The sequence below is a fragment of the Lolium perenne genome, chromosome 7, assembly GCF_019359855.2.
Source record: "Lolium perenne isolate Kyuss_39 chromosome 7, Kyuss_2.0, whole genome shotgun sequence".
NCBI lineage: Eukaryota > Viridiplantae > Streptophyta > Magnoliopsida > Poales > Poaceae > Lolium > Lolium perenne.
In genome coordinates this window covers 244,299,290-244,313,814 of record NC_067250.2, presented here as the reverse complement: position 1 = coordinate 244,313,814, position 14,525 = coordinate 244,299,290, and the positions used below count along the sequence as shown (strand labels likewise).

At 45.1% G+C, this 14,525-nt stretch overlaps 2 protein-coding genes and 1 long non-coding RNA gene across 5 annotated transcripts; 2 read left to right on the top strand and 1 right to left on the bottom strand.

Annotated features, from left to right (window-relative positions):
• Window positions 1-1,653: 1,653 nt before the first annotated feature.
• LOC127311851 (uncharacterized) lies at window positions 1,654-2,252 on the top strand. Its single transcript, XR_007857933.2, has 2 exons — window positions 1,654-1,825; window positions 1,936-2,252. It is a non-coding gene; the product is annotated as an uncharacterized lncRNA (long non-coding RNA).
• Window positions 2,253-2,873: 621 nt separating this feature from the next.
• On the top strand, window positions 2,874-7,296 carry LOC127313118 (uncharacterized). Of its 2 annotated transcripts, none has more exons than XM_051343663.2 (2): window positions 2,874-3,026; window positions 5,684-7,296. In XM_051343663.2, the coding sequence occupies exon 2, from the start codon at window positions 5,692-5,694 to the stop codon at window positions 7,027-7,029; it is 1,338 nt and encodes a 445-aa protein (XP_051199623.1). In that variant the 5' UTR covers window positions 2,874-3,026; window positions 5,684-5,691; the 3' UTR covers window positions 7,030-7,296. The 2 variants fall into 2 exon arrangements, with proteins under 2 accessions (XP_051199623.1, XP_051199622.1); XM_051343662.2 differs by having other exon boundaries at window positions 2,879-3,026; window positions 5,681-7,296.
• A 756-nt stretch (window positions 7,297-8,052) lies between these two features.
• Window positions 8,053-11,346, bottom strand: LOC127313117 (putative FBD-associated F-box protein At5g56440). Of its 2 annotated transcripts, none has more exons than XM_051343661.2 (5): window positions 11,094-11,346; window positions 10,076-11,003; window positions 9,327-9,494; window positions 9,048-9,231; window positions 8,053-8,359 (listed from the first exon to the last, which is right to left on the bottom strand). In XM_051343661.2, the coding sequence occupies exons 2-4, from the start codon at window positions 10,973-10,975 to the stop codon at window positions 9,061-9,063; spliced, it is 1,239 nt and encodes a 412-aa protein (XP_051199621.1). In that variant the 5' UTR covers window positions 10,976-11,003; window positions 11,094-11,346; the 3' UTR covers window positions 8,053-8,359; window positions 9,048-9,060. The 2 variants fall into 2 exon arrangements, with proteins under 2 accessions (XP_051199621.1, XP_051199620.1); XM_051343660.2 differs by having other exon boundaries at window positions 9,048-9,237; window positions 11,094-11,341.
• Between the last annotated feature and the right edge of the window lie 3,179 nt (window positions 11,347-14,525).

Genomic DNA, 14,525 nt, shown 5'->3' with positions numbered 1-14,525 from the left:
CCGTCCTCCTCCTTGCCTTCGCTGCCATTGCCGCCTCCCTCCTCCTCGTCCTCACTCGGTGTGGAGGTAGGGTAGTTGGGCGTGGAGCCCGGATCGCTTGCCGTCGCCGGCGATTCCCACCAATGCAGGAATACGGGCGACTTGCCCTCGCTCTCCGAGTCGGACGGCATCGTGTAGTCGCTCATGACGTGCCGGTGTTGAAGAAGAAAAGAGGATGAAGAAGGAGGCGGTTGAACTTGGATTACCGTAGACGCGGGGGTTATAATGTGCGCGGATTAACGACGGCGCGTAAAACGAAGAGGCCGGCGGTTGCTCTTCTGCGGCGGTTCGCCGCTCCATTGCGGCGGTTGGTCGCCGGCGGTTGTGAATTGGAGGCCGATCGAACCTAGGTCGCTGCCATGAGGGCCCGTGGGGACGCGAGCGGACGCTCGGAGCGACCGCCGAGCGTCCGTGGAGACGCAAACCTGACGCATATTTGGGCCAGGTTTGCGTCTCCGCGGACGGCCCGGTCACTTTGCGTCGCCCCGCTGGAACAGGCCCCAGACGCATTTCCGGTCACGGCGGACGAAAACGGTTGCTCAGCGTCCGTTTGCGTCGCGCCGCTGGAGATGCCCTCACTCACTCAGGATGGATGGACTCACATTAATGAATGACCAATGGAATATGAGCCATAGTACTCAGGTTTCAAGCGGGGCGGGATATCCCGCCAGTCCGCTAGCCCGCCCCGCAAAATAACGCCCGCGCGGCGTCGCATCCCGCCCCGCTAAGTATGTGCAGGATGGAGCGGTAAAACCCGCTCGGCCCGCTGAAAGCCCGCTCAGCCCGCTACCGCCCGCGAGATGCCCTTCGGTCGAAGCCAGTCAGAGTCCCAGTCGCTCCCCCGTCCCCGCCCTCCCGCCGCCGCACCTCCCTCTCCCCGGACGCCGCCGCACCTCCATCTCCTCGGCCGCCGCCGAACGTCCCTCTCCCCCAGCCGCCGCCCTCCCCTCCCTCGTTCCCGATGCCCCAACCTCGCACTTTCTGATGGTGGGGTCGACGGCGGCGCCGCCGCCATCTTCACATCCAGACCGCCCTGCTGGAATCGTGGACGGAGAAGCTTTTCCTCCTCCGCCTGACGGTCCTCCGTCACCAACTGCAACTGGCGTTTTGTTGCCGTCCTCTGTACAAATCAGTGCCCAAGACCATCTCCAACTCCAAGATATGTGACACAAGATCCTCCACTGTTCGATGTTTGATCAAGATCTGATGACCTGTTCGATGGATTTGGCTTGTAACCGGTTCCTCGGAGCTTCAGTGAGAGTCAATTGATGTGTAGTTCAGTTTGATATTAATAAATGCTTACATGATACGAAGTGCATAATTGAAGGATTGAAGAAATTTTAGCAATGGCAGCCTATTCTAGATGATATATCTGTGGTTATTATTATTACAAGGAAACAAGGGTAAAATCTTGAGTTATCTTCACAGGTAGAAAGCATAGAGAGCATAGAGGACCAAGTCTCATTTGTTATCATTTAGGGATTATGTTCAGTAATATATATACAACTTGTAATACATGTGATGCTTTGATGCAAGCCTACCACTTGTAATATCTACGGAGACTGATGCACCACTAGAGCTAATAATTTCTTGATGTCAATTGGTTATTTTTTCTAATTACTACATTGATCAACAGATCGACTTATAAGAGTCAAGGTGGAGGAGGTTTCTGAAGATGGCAATGTTCAGACTCAAGGTGGGGTTGGGGGTGCGCTGCAAGGAAGGAAGAAAGGAGCAACCATGACACCCGGCAAATGTTCTAAGGATGGCAATGTTCAGACTCAAGGTTATCTTATATGCAATGCAGTACAATTTTTTAAATAGCTGTGAGATCCATTATCTCAGTACATTGTTTAGCTTATTGTGTGTAAGTTATTGACAATGTAACTGCAGCAGGTGTTTCATTACCGTCAACTTCCTAGTTAAGGTTCAATGGCTGGAATTGGAACAGGGGGGGAATTTTCTTTATCTCCCTAGTTAAGGTTCCTTGTTATTGGTGACAGGAACTTGAAGAAGAGAACCATGGATGACAACCTTCTGGAGTGCCTTCAATCTGTGAACATTTGTTTGGTCAAATAAATTCAGTTGTGAACTTACAGCCTGTAATACTGATGCTTTTCATGAGTCTCAGTTGAACATTTGTTTGATCAATTAAATTGTAACTTGATGATTCAGTAGTAAAGTACTGCTAAGCATTTTGTTTAATTCTGTAACTTGATGATTCAAAGCACACATCAGAGTGCTAACTAGTTCTTCCTAATCAGCTATCTAGCTAGCTCTTCCGAGCGATGAGAGCGATCAGGCAGCTAGCTATCCCCTGCCGAGTCCCGCGCTGATTCGTATGCCGAGCGATCACGCCGATCAGGCAGCTAGCGGGATATTGCGGGATGATTTGCGTATATGTACAGTCCCGCGCTAGGTGCAGCGGTTTTTTGCGGCACACCGCGCTGTCCCGCGCACGACGAGCTGTCCCGCTGAGCTCTGTAGCGAGCAGCCGCATCCCGCCCCGCTTGAAACCTTACCGATAGTACTATGGACGTGCCAACTCACAGAGACAGCGGCGCCGGTGGCCCACGACGCAGCCAGTCAGTCACGCGCCCAACAGCCATCCAGTAGTATCCCATGTCGCCAAGGACGGCGGGCGGGGCCTCACGAGGAACCTGTCCGTCCGGGTCGCACGTTCACACCACTGCCACCGCCCACCAAACCACGCACGCCAACCGGGCCAAAAGATATGCTAAAAACCAAAACAAAAAGAAAAGTGAAAACCGGCAGGAGGCTCCCTCCACGATCACGCTTCACGCCCCGTGCCGTGACCCCACTAGTTCATCCCCAGATCCAAACCCACCCCATCAATCCATCATCAACACCCGTCCACCCCACTCGCATCCCTCTCCACCTCTCTCTCTCTCCCTCTCTGCTCTCGCCGCTGCGTCGCGCTCGGACGCGCTGCACCCGGCGGCTCCTCCCTCCGCCACCCGTCCCAGGTCAGGCCCCCGTCCCCCTCCTCCCTCTCCACGCTCCAATGCCGCACCGCCGGCGACGACAGCGGCCTCTGGTGCCGCTACTCTTTGCGTTTTGCTTCGATGCGTGCTCTGCTGCTACTAGCAGTGTGGTTCGAGCGGTTGGTTTTTCCAGCGACGCCCGATCTCGTCGCTCGCTGCTCCCTTCGGTTCGTCACGCACAGCGGCATGGGTAGCGCTTAGTTGGACGGCAAGCGTCTATGCATCATGACTTGGTTCACGGCGCAGCACCACCTTTCTGTACGGTAGATTTGGTTCCATCGACATGTGTGTGTGTATCCGAGTTCGCGCAATGCAGGCACGGGATCATGGATGGATGGGTGCGTGCTCTTGCGTTGCTGCACTCTGCAGCCTACGTACAAATCCAGCCGCAAAAGGGAGGAACAAAAAAAGGGATGTGAAAAAAAAACATGCCCCTTCCTGGCTTCCTGTTGAACTAGATGCGTACAAGTAGCAGGTTCCTGTGTACGTGGGGTGTTGTTTTCTGCCGTTTTTGCTCTTTCAGATTCCACATCCGAATTCCTGCATACTGCATACTGCTATAAATCGTACCCAACAGCCACGGCTCTGCTGTGGTTTCAACGGGAGTATCTGCTAGCCATGGTTGGATACACTACATACCCTGTACTGTGCTGGTTTGTTGCATCACATCACACTACCAGGAACCAACTACACACACCATAAAACGGTTCTGCAGAACGTAGAAAGGGAAATGGTCGACTGAGACCGGTGAACAAGAGAAAATGGTGTGCGTGCCATGGTTTCTTGACCCACCCTTGTGTGCCTTGCTGCTTGAGTGGCCTATTTGGTCCATATGCTTGCTTGGGGGAGCATATGATACGAGGCTTCTCATTTGCCTTTTATGACCACTTCTAGCAACGTACCAAATTGCATTATGTGTTCATTCTCGAGTTCCTCTTCAGTTCAGACTTCTGGTTAGCATTCAGAAATTGTTTCCTGAAATCCCCATTTGTTACGTCCTTGATAGCTTAGCAGAGAAATACTTAGTACCCAGTTATGTGCTCCTTTGCGTTGTCATTGGTTCATTGGTTGTTGCCTCAAGAAAGGGTAACGAGGGACTGCATTCAATTTATTGGTCCTCTTACAGCACACGAGTTATAGTGCTGTTGCGGACCACAGATTTGGCCTCAGGGGACCAAATTCTGTAATAATGGTCTTCATGGTGCTGCCTTGCCCGTTTTAAGAGTTTGGTGCACAGTAACTGTCGCACATCATATGTTTTCTGCTATATATGAGGTTGTCAAATGGCTCAACACTCCTAGATACAAATATGTCAGCCTGTAATTGGGCACGTTAGCGGTGGCCCACCAAGTGTCCGCCTATGTGTCTAGATAATATACTCCTGCTGCAGATTTGGCCTCAGGGGACCAAAATCTGTAATGGGCTTCATGGTGCTGCCTTCCGCGTTTTAAGAGTTTGGTGCATAGTAACAGTCGCGCATCATATGTTTCCTGCTATATATGAGGTTGTCAAATGGCTCAACACTCCTAGATACAAATATGGCAAATGCGTCCTACTATACATCTCTGCTAAGTTTTCAACTCCTTGGCCAAGTATCTGTTGTCAGTTGTCACCAAATATGATGTTACTAGGATTTTCCGGAAATATTCACTCATTAGCTTTTAGGTTCTATTATCATGCCTAGGGCTTGTTTCCAAGTTCGTTGATGTAGGATAGACTCTTTATTTCTCTTCTGGAATGAAAATCAGAGATGGCCATAAATACATACAGAAGAGTATTTCCTAGGAACTACTACGAAGTGCTTGTATGCTCCATTGGCAGTATGAAAGCCTCACTAGTAGCCTCCTTTGAGCTTATCCATCTTTCGGTTTTGTTGTCTGAAGTTATCATTATGAGCTACAATGAATTTCTTTACAAAACGTGACAATGTTATACTGTCCTAATCTGCATATTTTTTTTTTATTTTCTATTGTGAGCACTTAAGACATGCTGCCATGCATCAATGTTGTTGGTGGATTACGCTCACTGTTATTAGGGTAGGAGATATTGCAAGTCGCTTGTCAGTTGCAAAATCTCAAGGTTAAGATATGGCATGTCACTTGTCAGACTGCCAGTTTCAAAATTTTAGGGTAATCTGGTTTCTAATATCTATCATTGGCCATATTAAGGTCTTACTGTTAGGTTTGTCAGCGGCTGGCGGAAAAAGAATGCTTGTACAAAGAAGATAGACATGGTTTCTATTATAATTGGTTACTTGTAAGTGGTTTCTATTAGGTTTGTCAGCGGCTGGCGGAAAAAGAATGCTTGTACAAAGAAGATAGACATGGTTTCTATTATAATTGGTTACTTCTAAGTGGTTTCTCTTATATGGGATAGTTTGTAGAACGGTATGATGGTTTCAACAAGCATGTCCGATCTGATTGTTCTGTAACATTCCACTTTCGCCAAAAGTACTTTTAATATTTGTGTACTACTCCAGAGGTGGAGCATGAGAGCACCTCTGACAGGTTTTATATTGTTACAGAATGCATATACTGAATGTCAATATGTATTTGATGGTTAATTTGCTGTTTATTATGAATAAATTAAGCTCAGCAATTCACAATCTCACCTTTATTTTTGTTTATCTTTTTCAGCAGTTGTAAACATGCTTCATCATTCAAATAGCCGCCACCAGAGGAACAGAGGATCAAAAATCAAAACGCTACTCAAGGTCACTCTACTTTTAGGTGTTGCTGTTTGGCTTGTGTACCAGGTGAAGCATTCTTATGATAAGAAAACTGAGTACCTCAATGCTACTGAGAACCAGCTTTCCCATGATGATAGAAGCATGTTCCAGGGTAGGAAAGAAAGGGTGGGTGGTTATGGTGTTGGTGATGTGGATAAGGCCATAGAGGATATTGATGTGATAAGCAATAAAGATGAAGAGAAGAGTGGAGAAACTGTGTTCGAGAAAGACAATACCGACTCCCACGATGATGATGCGGGGAACGCAGAGAGATCAGAAGCTGAAGAAGAACAAGCCAGCCGTGCAGATGGTAATGCAGAAGCACATGGTACTGACTCCCACTCAGCAGCAGTCAAGCTTGATGCTGAATCCAACTCATCTGATGGTGAGACTAAAAGCGAAGTCCATTCAGTTGAAGATGATGTGCCTCAAAACAAGGATGGCCAAGAGGGAACCGCTGGTGAAGAGGTAAATGGAACAACTCATGAAGAAAAGGAGCAAAGTGATTCAGATCAGATCAATGCAAGCAGCAATGGATCAGATGGAGAGCAAGCTGAGAAAAAGGAGGAGGTGGAGTCTCAAGCTGATTCTGGATCCCTTTCTGATGATACCAAGGCTGGAACCAGTGACGAGCATTCCACCGAGACGCTTCCAGATGAAACAGGCAACATACCGGCGGTACACACTGAGAATCCTCAAAATGGTGCAAGTGAAAACCCAGGAGATAGCAGCAGCGAGGCTGTTCATGTAGAGATTGGATCTGAACATGAAGGGGCGAAAGCATCATCTGGGACTGCATCTGGTGATGCTGAGAAGGGTAATTCTGTGGAGTCTAATCCATCTGATGGCATCTTCGTAGAAGAAAAGGCTGAGACTGCATCTGGTGGTGACGAGAAGGGTGCAGAAACTGGTACAGCTAATGAGGCATCAGGCGTCAAAGAAGCAAACCCTGAGGAAGGCAATGCTGCTACAGAAGTTCGCACTGACCAGGCCGCAAGTACGCAGACAGAGAACCCCCAAGAGGCATCTGCTGCTGAAGGCACAAATGGTTCTGTAGAAGAGATAAAGCCTGTGGAGAACCAGGTTGATGGAGCTACAAAAGCATCGAGCAATGGTGATCAGGAAGATATCAAAATTGAAACCAACACATCAACCAACAATGAACACAGTGAGCATCAGAGTGTTGACGCCAGTTCTGGGTCGACCGGCTCAAGTGACAGTGGCCCTGAGCAAACTGGAAAGACGGAGACCCAGTGAGTGATAGCACGAAAAGCATATGGACATTGTTCAGTATACGGGATTGTTCATGGACACGAAGAGGAGCTACTACTGCACATAGGAGGATTGATAGTTCAGGTTGGGGTTACATCTTTAGTTGATATTTGCTGATGCAGAACCGTGCCAATTGTACAGACTACGCGATCCATGCTCTGAAAGACAATTTGCATGTTGTGTGTTTCTTGTCAAGTTGTTACTTCAACCATGTGATTTTAATCTCTGCAAGTTAATCTCTTCATTTTCTTAGATACCATGCTTGCGACCTCTGTCTCTTAATATAACTGTGAGCAGACGAACAGTTAACTGCTTGCCTGCTTCTTTGCTATTGCTACTATGCTGCTGCTGTTTTCCCCATGTCCTTTTTGTGTTCCTTCCATACTTGGTCGACTTATGAAAAGGTATTGTGTATGTTACAAGATTGCATCTTAAGCAGGAAAATCAGGATTCGGGCCATTTCTCTGTCTTTCCATAAGTTTGTAGTTATTGCTCATGTTCTTGTTAGCAGTGCCACTATTTTTTTTGGATTTTTTTTCTTCTAAAACGACCAAATAATTGCTAACTGAGCTGTACAACATCAAGTCTAACTGTTCATTTTGTGACCTAGTGCTCCTTGTATATTCTTTGACAAAAGATTATCTGTTTCACCTTAAAATTTTGTATAAGAAAATGTTCATGGGACCCTTGTAAGTACTTGAAGTCTTGAACCCCAATTCTACAAGAACCCACTGTTCCACAATTCTAAATTGCGGAGGTCTCTCAGATTTTCTTGTTCTCGTGCATGCATGGTTTTATACGTTATCTATGCAATTTTCCTGATAGCCGTATCTCTCATATATAACCGAATTTACAAGTCCAGATCTGATTCATTATGCTGAGTAGAATCAAGTAATATTCTCAATGTTTATAGAATTCAAACTTAAACTTTGGCTGTGCATAAATTCTGAACTTGTTCAATCTCTAAATCGCTAGAATGCATAGCAAATGTATAGACAAACTCACACATCATCCAAGTATAACTAAGACTTGATTATAAGTCCACATGGAAGCTAAGAAAGAGGTCCAGACAATAAAACGGTACGTAGTAGCACAATCTGAAACAACAGTAGACAGGTTCAGACGAACCAAAAGTGCACTAGCAGACTACAGAGACACTTCAACTGCATCCAGGCAACAAGCCACGCAGCAAGATACATACGAGTTCATATGAATAGGCACACTGGATGGTACTACATCCAGAGACATAAAAGTTCGAATAACCAGGGACAAGGTAGACCAGCTCAACTGAACGCGTCCAGCTCGAAACGAAAACCTGCATAAACAAAAAAGGATAATGTGAGTACATGAGACTGTCAGACTTAGAAGAAACACGGGGAATACTGTGAGAGAATAACTTGGGAGTGTCTAACCAAAATGCAACTTGATCTAGCTATTGGAATGTTGGAAGAATTTGCTAATAACACGAAACTGAACAGAAGGTTTCAGAGGTAATTTAAAAGGCAAAAATTTGACCATTTATTTGATCTTCAAATAACGAAAGAACAACTTTGTTAGTGTTAAACTGTCCCTTTACGAAGACAGGAATAGAACCCTGCTGAAGTTCTACCACCAGTACTGGCTGGACTTACACAGACCTGCTAGTTTTGTTAACCAAGCAATAAGTTCCTACTTAATACTTTCGGTTGCAGTGATATGCTCTCCGCCCTGTCTATGTTGTCGCCATGGGCATGCTGCTGTGGCGACCAAGCACCTGTAGTTATTGACCCAGCAGATGGGCTCAGCAAGGTTGCTATTGGGCACCTGTTAGAGTAGAGACTGGGTACCAGGGACTCTATGTGTTATGGTTGGCTAGAAGAATGTAAAAGTAGTGCAAAAAGATACAATATCAAATGCTGCATTGTTGTATTTTAGCTTTTTTATGAAATTATGTTATTGCATTTACATGCTGAATAGTGACTACCAAAAGATAATAACCATAAAGATAGGTAATGGTTACTTACAGGCAAACCGAGTTTACTGGATGTCAATTTGCTCAGAAGGTACTCCATGAGTACAGAGGATCGTTAAAATATGGTGAAGCCTTGCATCTTCCTTTGTGTCACATATGATTTTGACTACCTTGAGATGATTTGATATAATTGATGGTACACTTGAATTGTAGCTTTCATCTGTTTCGGTGACAAGCTGTTCCTATAGCAAACAAAAATATTTTACTGAAGTCAACAGAAGGTACACGGCAACTTCAAAGATATAAACTATCATACTTGGAGAATATATACCTCCCGAGTTTCAAAATGAAGCTGCAGCGTAAGCACCTCTAGAATTGGTGAGTGGTGAAGAAAGTAAACCAGTACAGTGAAGTTATCAACCATACACCACTGATTGAGCAGGAGCGTTTTTAGCTTGCCAAAAAACGGGTAGCATTTCAAATAATTTCTGTAAACAATCTGGACAAAATGAAGAAGGTTAAAGAAGAATTCATGGTTTAACTTAACAAGGCGTAAATACACTGGACAAAGTGAAGATGGTTAACGAACAATAGAAGGTCTAACATGCATGATGTTTTTGAGAAACAGAAGTACTCATTGGAAACTTTCTGCAGGTTTATATTTTGACAGTAATTAAACGTAGGCATATATAGAGATTTATATCATATGCTGGACTTCAGAAACTACTCAGAAGTGTAGCTGAGATTAAGATCTAGTATATCCCATACGCTTTCAATAGTATTACCCCTGTCCTATAATATAAGACGTTTTGCAAGGCTATTTTAGCCTACCAATATATCTTATAGTTTGGAACAGAGGTAGTATATGTGATTAAAGTGTCAAGTACTGGTATGTGATATGCATCAAGCCAACCATAGGTGATGTAATGCTACAAACATTAAGATTCAAACATACGAATCGGTGAAAATATGAAATGCTCACAGGGAGGTAGTTTGATATGCTTATATTTATGGATATAACCATAAATGGGACATAGCATATAGCAAACAGAAACATGAGAAGCAAAAGTCAGAGCATACCATGTTATCTTCTGTTGTCAACTCCAAATTCATAGCACCTGACAAGCTTTTGAGAACCACAGAACTGTCATTGTTTCCAGTTTGAACAGTGCATCCCTCACATGATCGATTACCACAGCTACAACAGTCCATGCACTCTCCTATGTATGCTCCTCCAAGCTTAACGGATGCGGTTACCAGTGATGGCATGCTCTCAAGGAAAGGAGCCAAACCGCTGAATGCAACTAGTTGAAAACTAGTAAGATTTGGGGCAAAAATGCGTATGCGCGCATAAAAGCCGCGCAAAACTGAGCCATCAATCTTTAGATGTCGTAATGATTTGGATGAGATATTCGCGAAGATCTGACAGTTATTTAACTCCAACACCTCTAGCACCTGACAGCTCGAAAAATCCAGACAGCGTCCCTCAAACTTTACGTCGTAGAACTCTACCCTCTTCAAGTGTGAGGAGACGAGAGTCATGTTGGTTACCCAGCAAACAAAACGAACTCGTAGCACTTGGACTCGATTGGATACAGCGTGCTTGAGCCACGGTTCCATGCGCCGGAATTCGCCGTCCCTCCGATCGAAGTCGCAGCTAGGATCGGGATCGTAGTGAACAGCAGAACTGATGTCACAGACATTCAGAGGCACTGGGTCGCGGAGGCGAATCAGCTCGTCCACAAACGTGCTCAAGCCATGCGCACCCTCGAAGCTCTCAGGGTCGCTGATGCGCAGGGCGGGCACGGACTTCCAGAACGTGCGCCAGCTCTTGGCGAGGACGCAGGTCCGCACAGCATCCCGGGAAGGCAAGAACGACATGAGGTACCTTCGGACGTCGTCCGGGAGGGCGACGATGGGGTCCTCGCCGCCAGCCACTACCATATCCGTGTTCCCCTCGTCATCAGCCCTGTCGGACATTGCTTCGAACTGGTTGGCCGAGCCGGAGCTGCGAAGTTGTTTCATTGTTAGCAGACCGAGCGCATCCGGCCAGAATGCCAGATGGAGAAGGAGAAGTTGGACAAAATCAAAGATTTACCGTTTCACATGTAGGCCGACAGAAGACCTGAGTGCTCCTCCACCTCCTCAATGGTGCTCACTTCTCCGAGCAGGGTTATGTCCTCTCCTCCCCGACGGGCGACGGTGTTCGCTTCTCCTTCTCCGAGCGAACCAAGAGGCGAGGTCTCTCCCCAGTTCCCACTCCTCAGCTTGTGATATATTGTGATAGAAGGGCACATCCCAGATCGAAAGTGTTTATTGCCACAACTACCAGTAGCACCTCGAACTACCAGTAGCACCTCGACCCAACGCTAGCTTGTGTAGCCCGTGCACTGTCTATACTCCATTCACCACGTCGCCTTGAGCAGAGAGAAAGAGTGACAAGACGACTCAAGCCAGAAAAGTGACAAGACGACATGGCAGACGAGAGACTGCTCGACACGGCATGCATGGCAGAGGGAGGAAATTGCAAAATTCACCATTGCTACTTATTTTACATGATTTTCTCACGTACCATCAACTATTCATGTACGGAGTAATAGGAGGTTGCTTGCTGTCGAATTCTATTCAATTTCTGAATGTTGACTCAATAGGTAGCCTGGGCTGAATCCGCTCGGACGGCCCGGCCCGAGATTTTCGGGCCGGGCCGGGCCGGGTCGGGCTTGCACTTCGGGCCGGGTTCGGGCCTGAAATCTGAGCCCGAACGTCGGGCCGGGCCGGGCTCGGGCCTTCATTTTCGTGCATTTTAGCCTAGTCGGGCCGGGCTTCTCGGGCCGGGCCGGGCTTTTTGCTCGTTCGGGCCGGGTTCGGGCTTAAATTACAGGCCCGACGGTCGGGCCGGGCCGGGCTCGGGCCTGAATTTTTACCCGTGGGCTTTTTGAAGCCCGGCCCAAAACCCGGCCCGGCCCGAACTTTGCCCAGGTGTACAAGGGGATAACTAGGCGAGTTAAAGCATCTCCGGTCACGTCACTCAAAGTCGGTTCATATTCTGTACAGTAGACATTTAACCGGTCCGCCCGATGCGGCCAATACGGTGTTCTGCGTAGGTCATTTCTGCTCCACAGGGGATGCTGCGGGCGCATCGGACAGAGCGTGGAAACGCGTCGCTAGTGGCGGGCCCGACGTGTCATTGACAGGGAAGTCTAAAACATGTCGCCTACCTCTGGTCAAGCGACGTTACCGTGAATTTCTCAGGCGGCGTAGTAAGTGCCTCTTCGCGCATGGCCTCGTGACCATCCGTGCTAGCGTTATTGCCAACGCTCCCGCCGCCAATTCGCCCGTCGCCGCTGTATAAAGAGTCACCCCCTCCTTCCTTCTCGTCCCTTCCACATACCATTTGCGCTGCGCCGCTCTCTAGACCGCGCCTCCTTCCTTCACGTCCCTTCCCAGATCTCGACGTTGTACTACTAAAGTTCTAATTTATATTAATATCATATCAACCCTCTTAAGGCTTCTTTGTGTATATGTGTGTAGTTTATGTGTATATATATGTGTTTTAAAATTTCTCAAAAAATAAAAAACTTCAAAATTTTCAATAGGAAATTCAAAATTTTCAAAAAAATACAAATTTCAAACAATGTAAACTTTTTACACAAATTACAAAAAATGTAAAAAAACAAATTTCAAAAATGTAAAAATTTAAATTTAAAAAGGTTATAAAATTTACAAGTTTCAAAAAATGTAAAAAATTAAAATAATTTTTTGAGAAATTCTAAATTTTTAGAAAATTTCAAAGAAACTAAATTTTTCCCAAAAAAAGAAAAAAAATCCTTAAAGTTCAAAAAATGGAAAAGAATCTAAAAAATTCTAAAATTTCAAAATAGTCTAATTTTTTTAAAAAGACCATTTTAAAAAATTAGAAAAAATTAAAATATCAAAATTAATTTTATTTTAATTTTAAAAAGAACTAATTAAAAAATCAAAACAATCCTAGAAGTTAAAATTGGAAAAGATTCTAAAAATTCTAAAATTTCAAAAAAATCTAAATTTTTAAAAAATCTAGAATTTAAAAATCCAAATATGTTTTTCGCGGCGCATATATCAATATGCGCTACAGAAATACACAATATTGTGGTGCATATAGCGCATCTATGGCGCATATGGTTTGCATGCGTCACATAAATATTTTTGTGGAGCACGCCTTTTTTAAATGCGCCACAAAATTCATTTCTATCTATAAGCGTTTTCATACTAGTGATTGATTAGTAGACCAACACTTGCTTGGTAACTCCTAATCCTCTTTCTTCTCGGTTCTTGCTCCTCTACGATCTTGACCTTCTTTCCTCTAATGGTCACACTTCCCTCTTTTCTCTTGGTCACTGTCAATGTATCTCTACCATTGACACACAACAGATTATATAGTGGTATATCATTTGTGCGGGTAGTAATGGACACGTATAAACAATCTGATTCACCTTTGGTAGATATGTTGGCATTGACACATATGATGTGGTGATGACCAGAGGTCATGCGACATCATGCGCCACAGAAATATTTTTGTGGAGCACGCCTTTTTAAATGCGTCATAAAATTCATTTCTATCTATAAGCGGTTTCGTACTAGTGATTTATTAGTAGACCAACACTTGCTTGGTAACTCCTAATCCTCTTTCTTCTCGGTTCTTGCTCCTCTACGATCTTGACCTTGTTTACTCTAACGGTCACACTTCCTTCTTTTCTCTTTGTCAGTGTCAATGTATCTCTACCATTGACACACAACAGATTATACAGTTGTATACCATTTGTGCGGGTAGTAATGAACACGTATAAACAATCTGATTCACCTTTGGTAGATATGTTGGCGTTAACACATATGATGTGGTGATGACCAGAGGTCATGCTGCATCAATTTCACTTAATCCTAGAGACATGGCTCTGTACTTTGCTTCTTTAGTTGATCTTAATATTACTGGTTGTTTTTTTTTGCTTCTCCATGCTACCAAGCCCCCCCCCCCCCAACAATTACACAATAACCATAAGTTGACCTATCGTCTAAACAACTTATCCATTCGGCATCACTATAACCATCAACTATTAGATGTTCATTTGCTTAAAACTATAACCTTTTTGTGGAATTCCTATTAAATATCTTAATATTCGGTGAACAACATCCATGCATCCACTTCTTGGATAATGCATATATCTACTCACTACACCAACTGCACATGCAATATCTGGTCTTGTGTGACACAAGTATAACAATATTTCTACCACTTTCTGATATCTCTCCTTGTCTATGAGTTTACCGCATTGAGTTGTTACCTTCTGATTTTGATCCATGGGTGTTGGAGTTGCACGACATTCCATCATCCCCATATCACTAAGAAGGTCCAAGACATACTTGCGTAATGATAGAACTATTCCCTTGTTTGACCTTGCCACCTCTATTCCAAGAAAGTATGTAAGTTCCCCAGATCTTTGACTTCATAGTCTTAGCTTAAACAATTCTTTACCCATGTTATTTCTGGTGCATC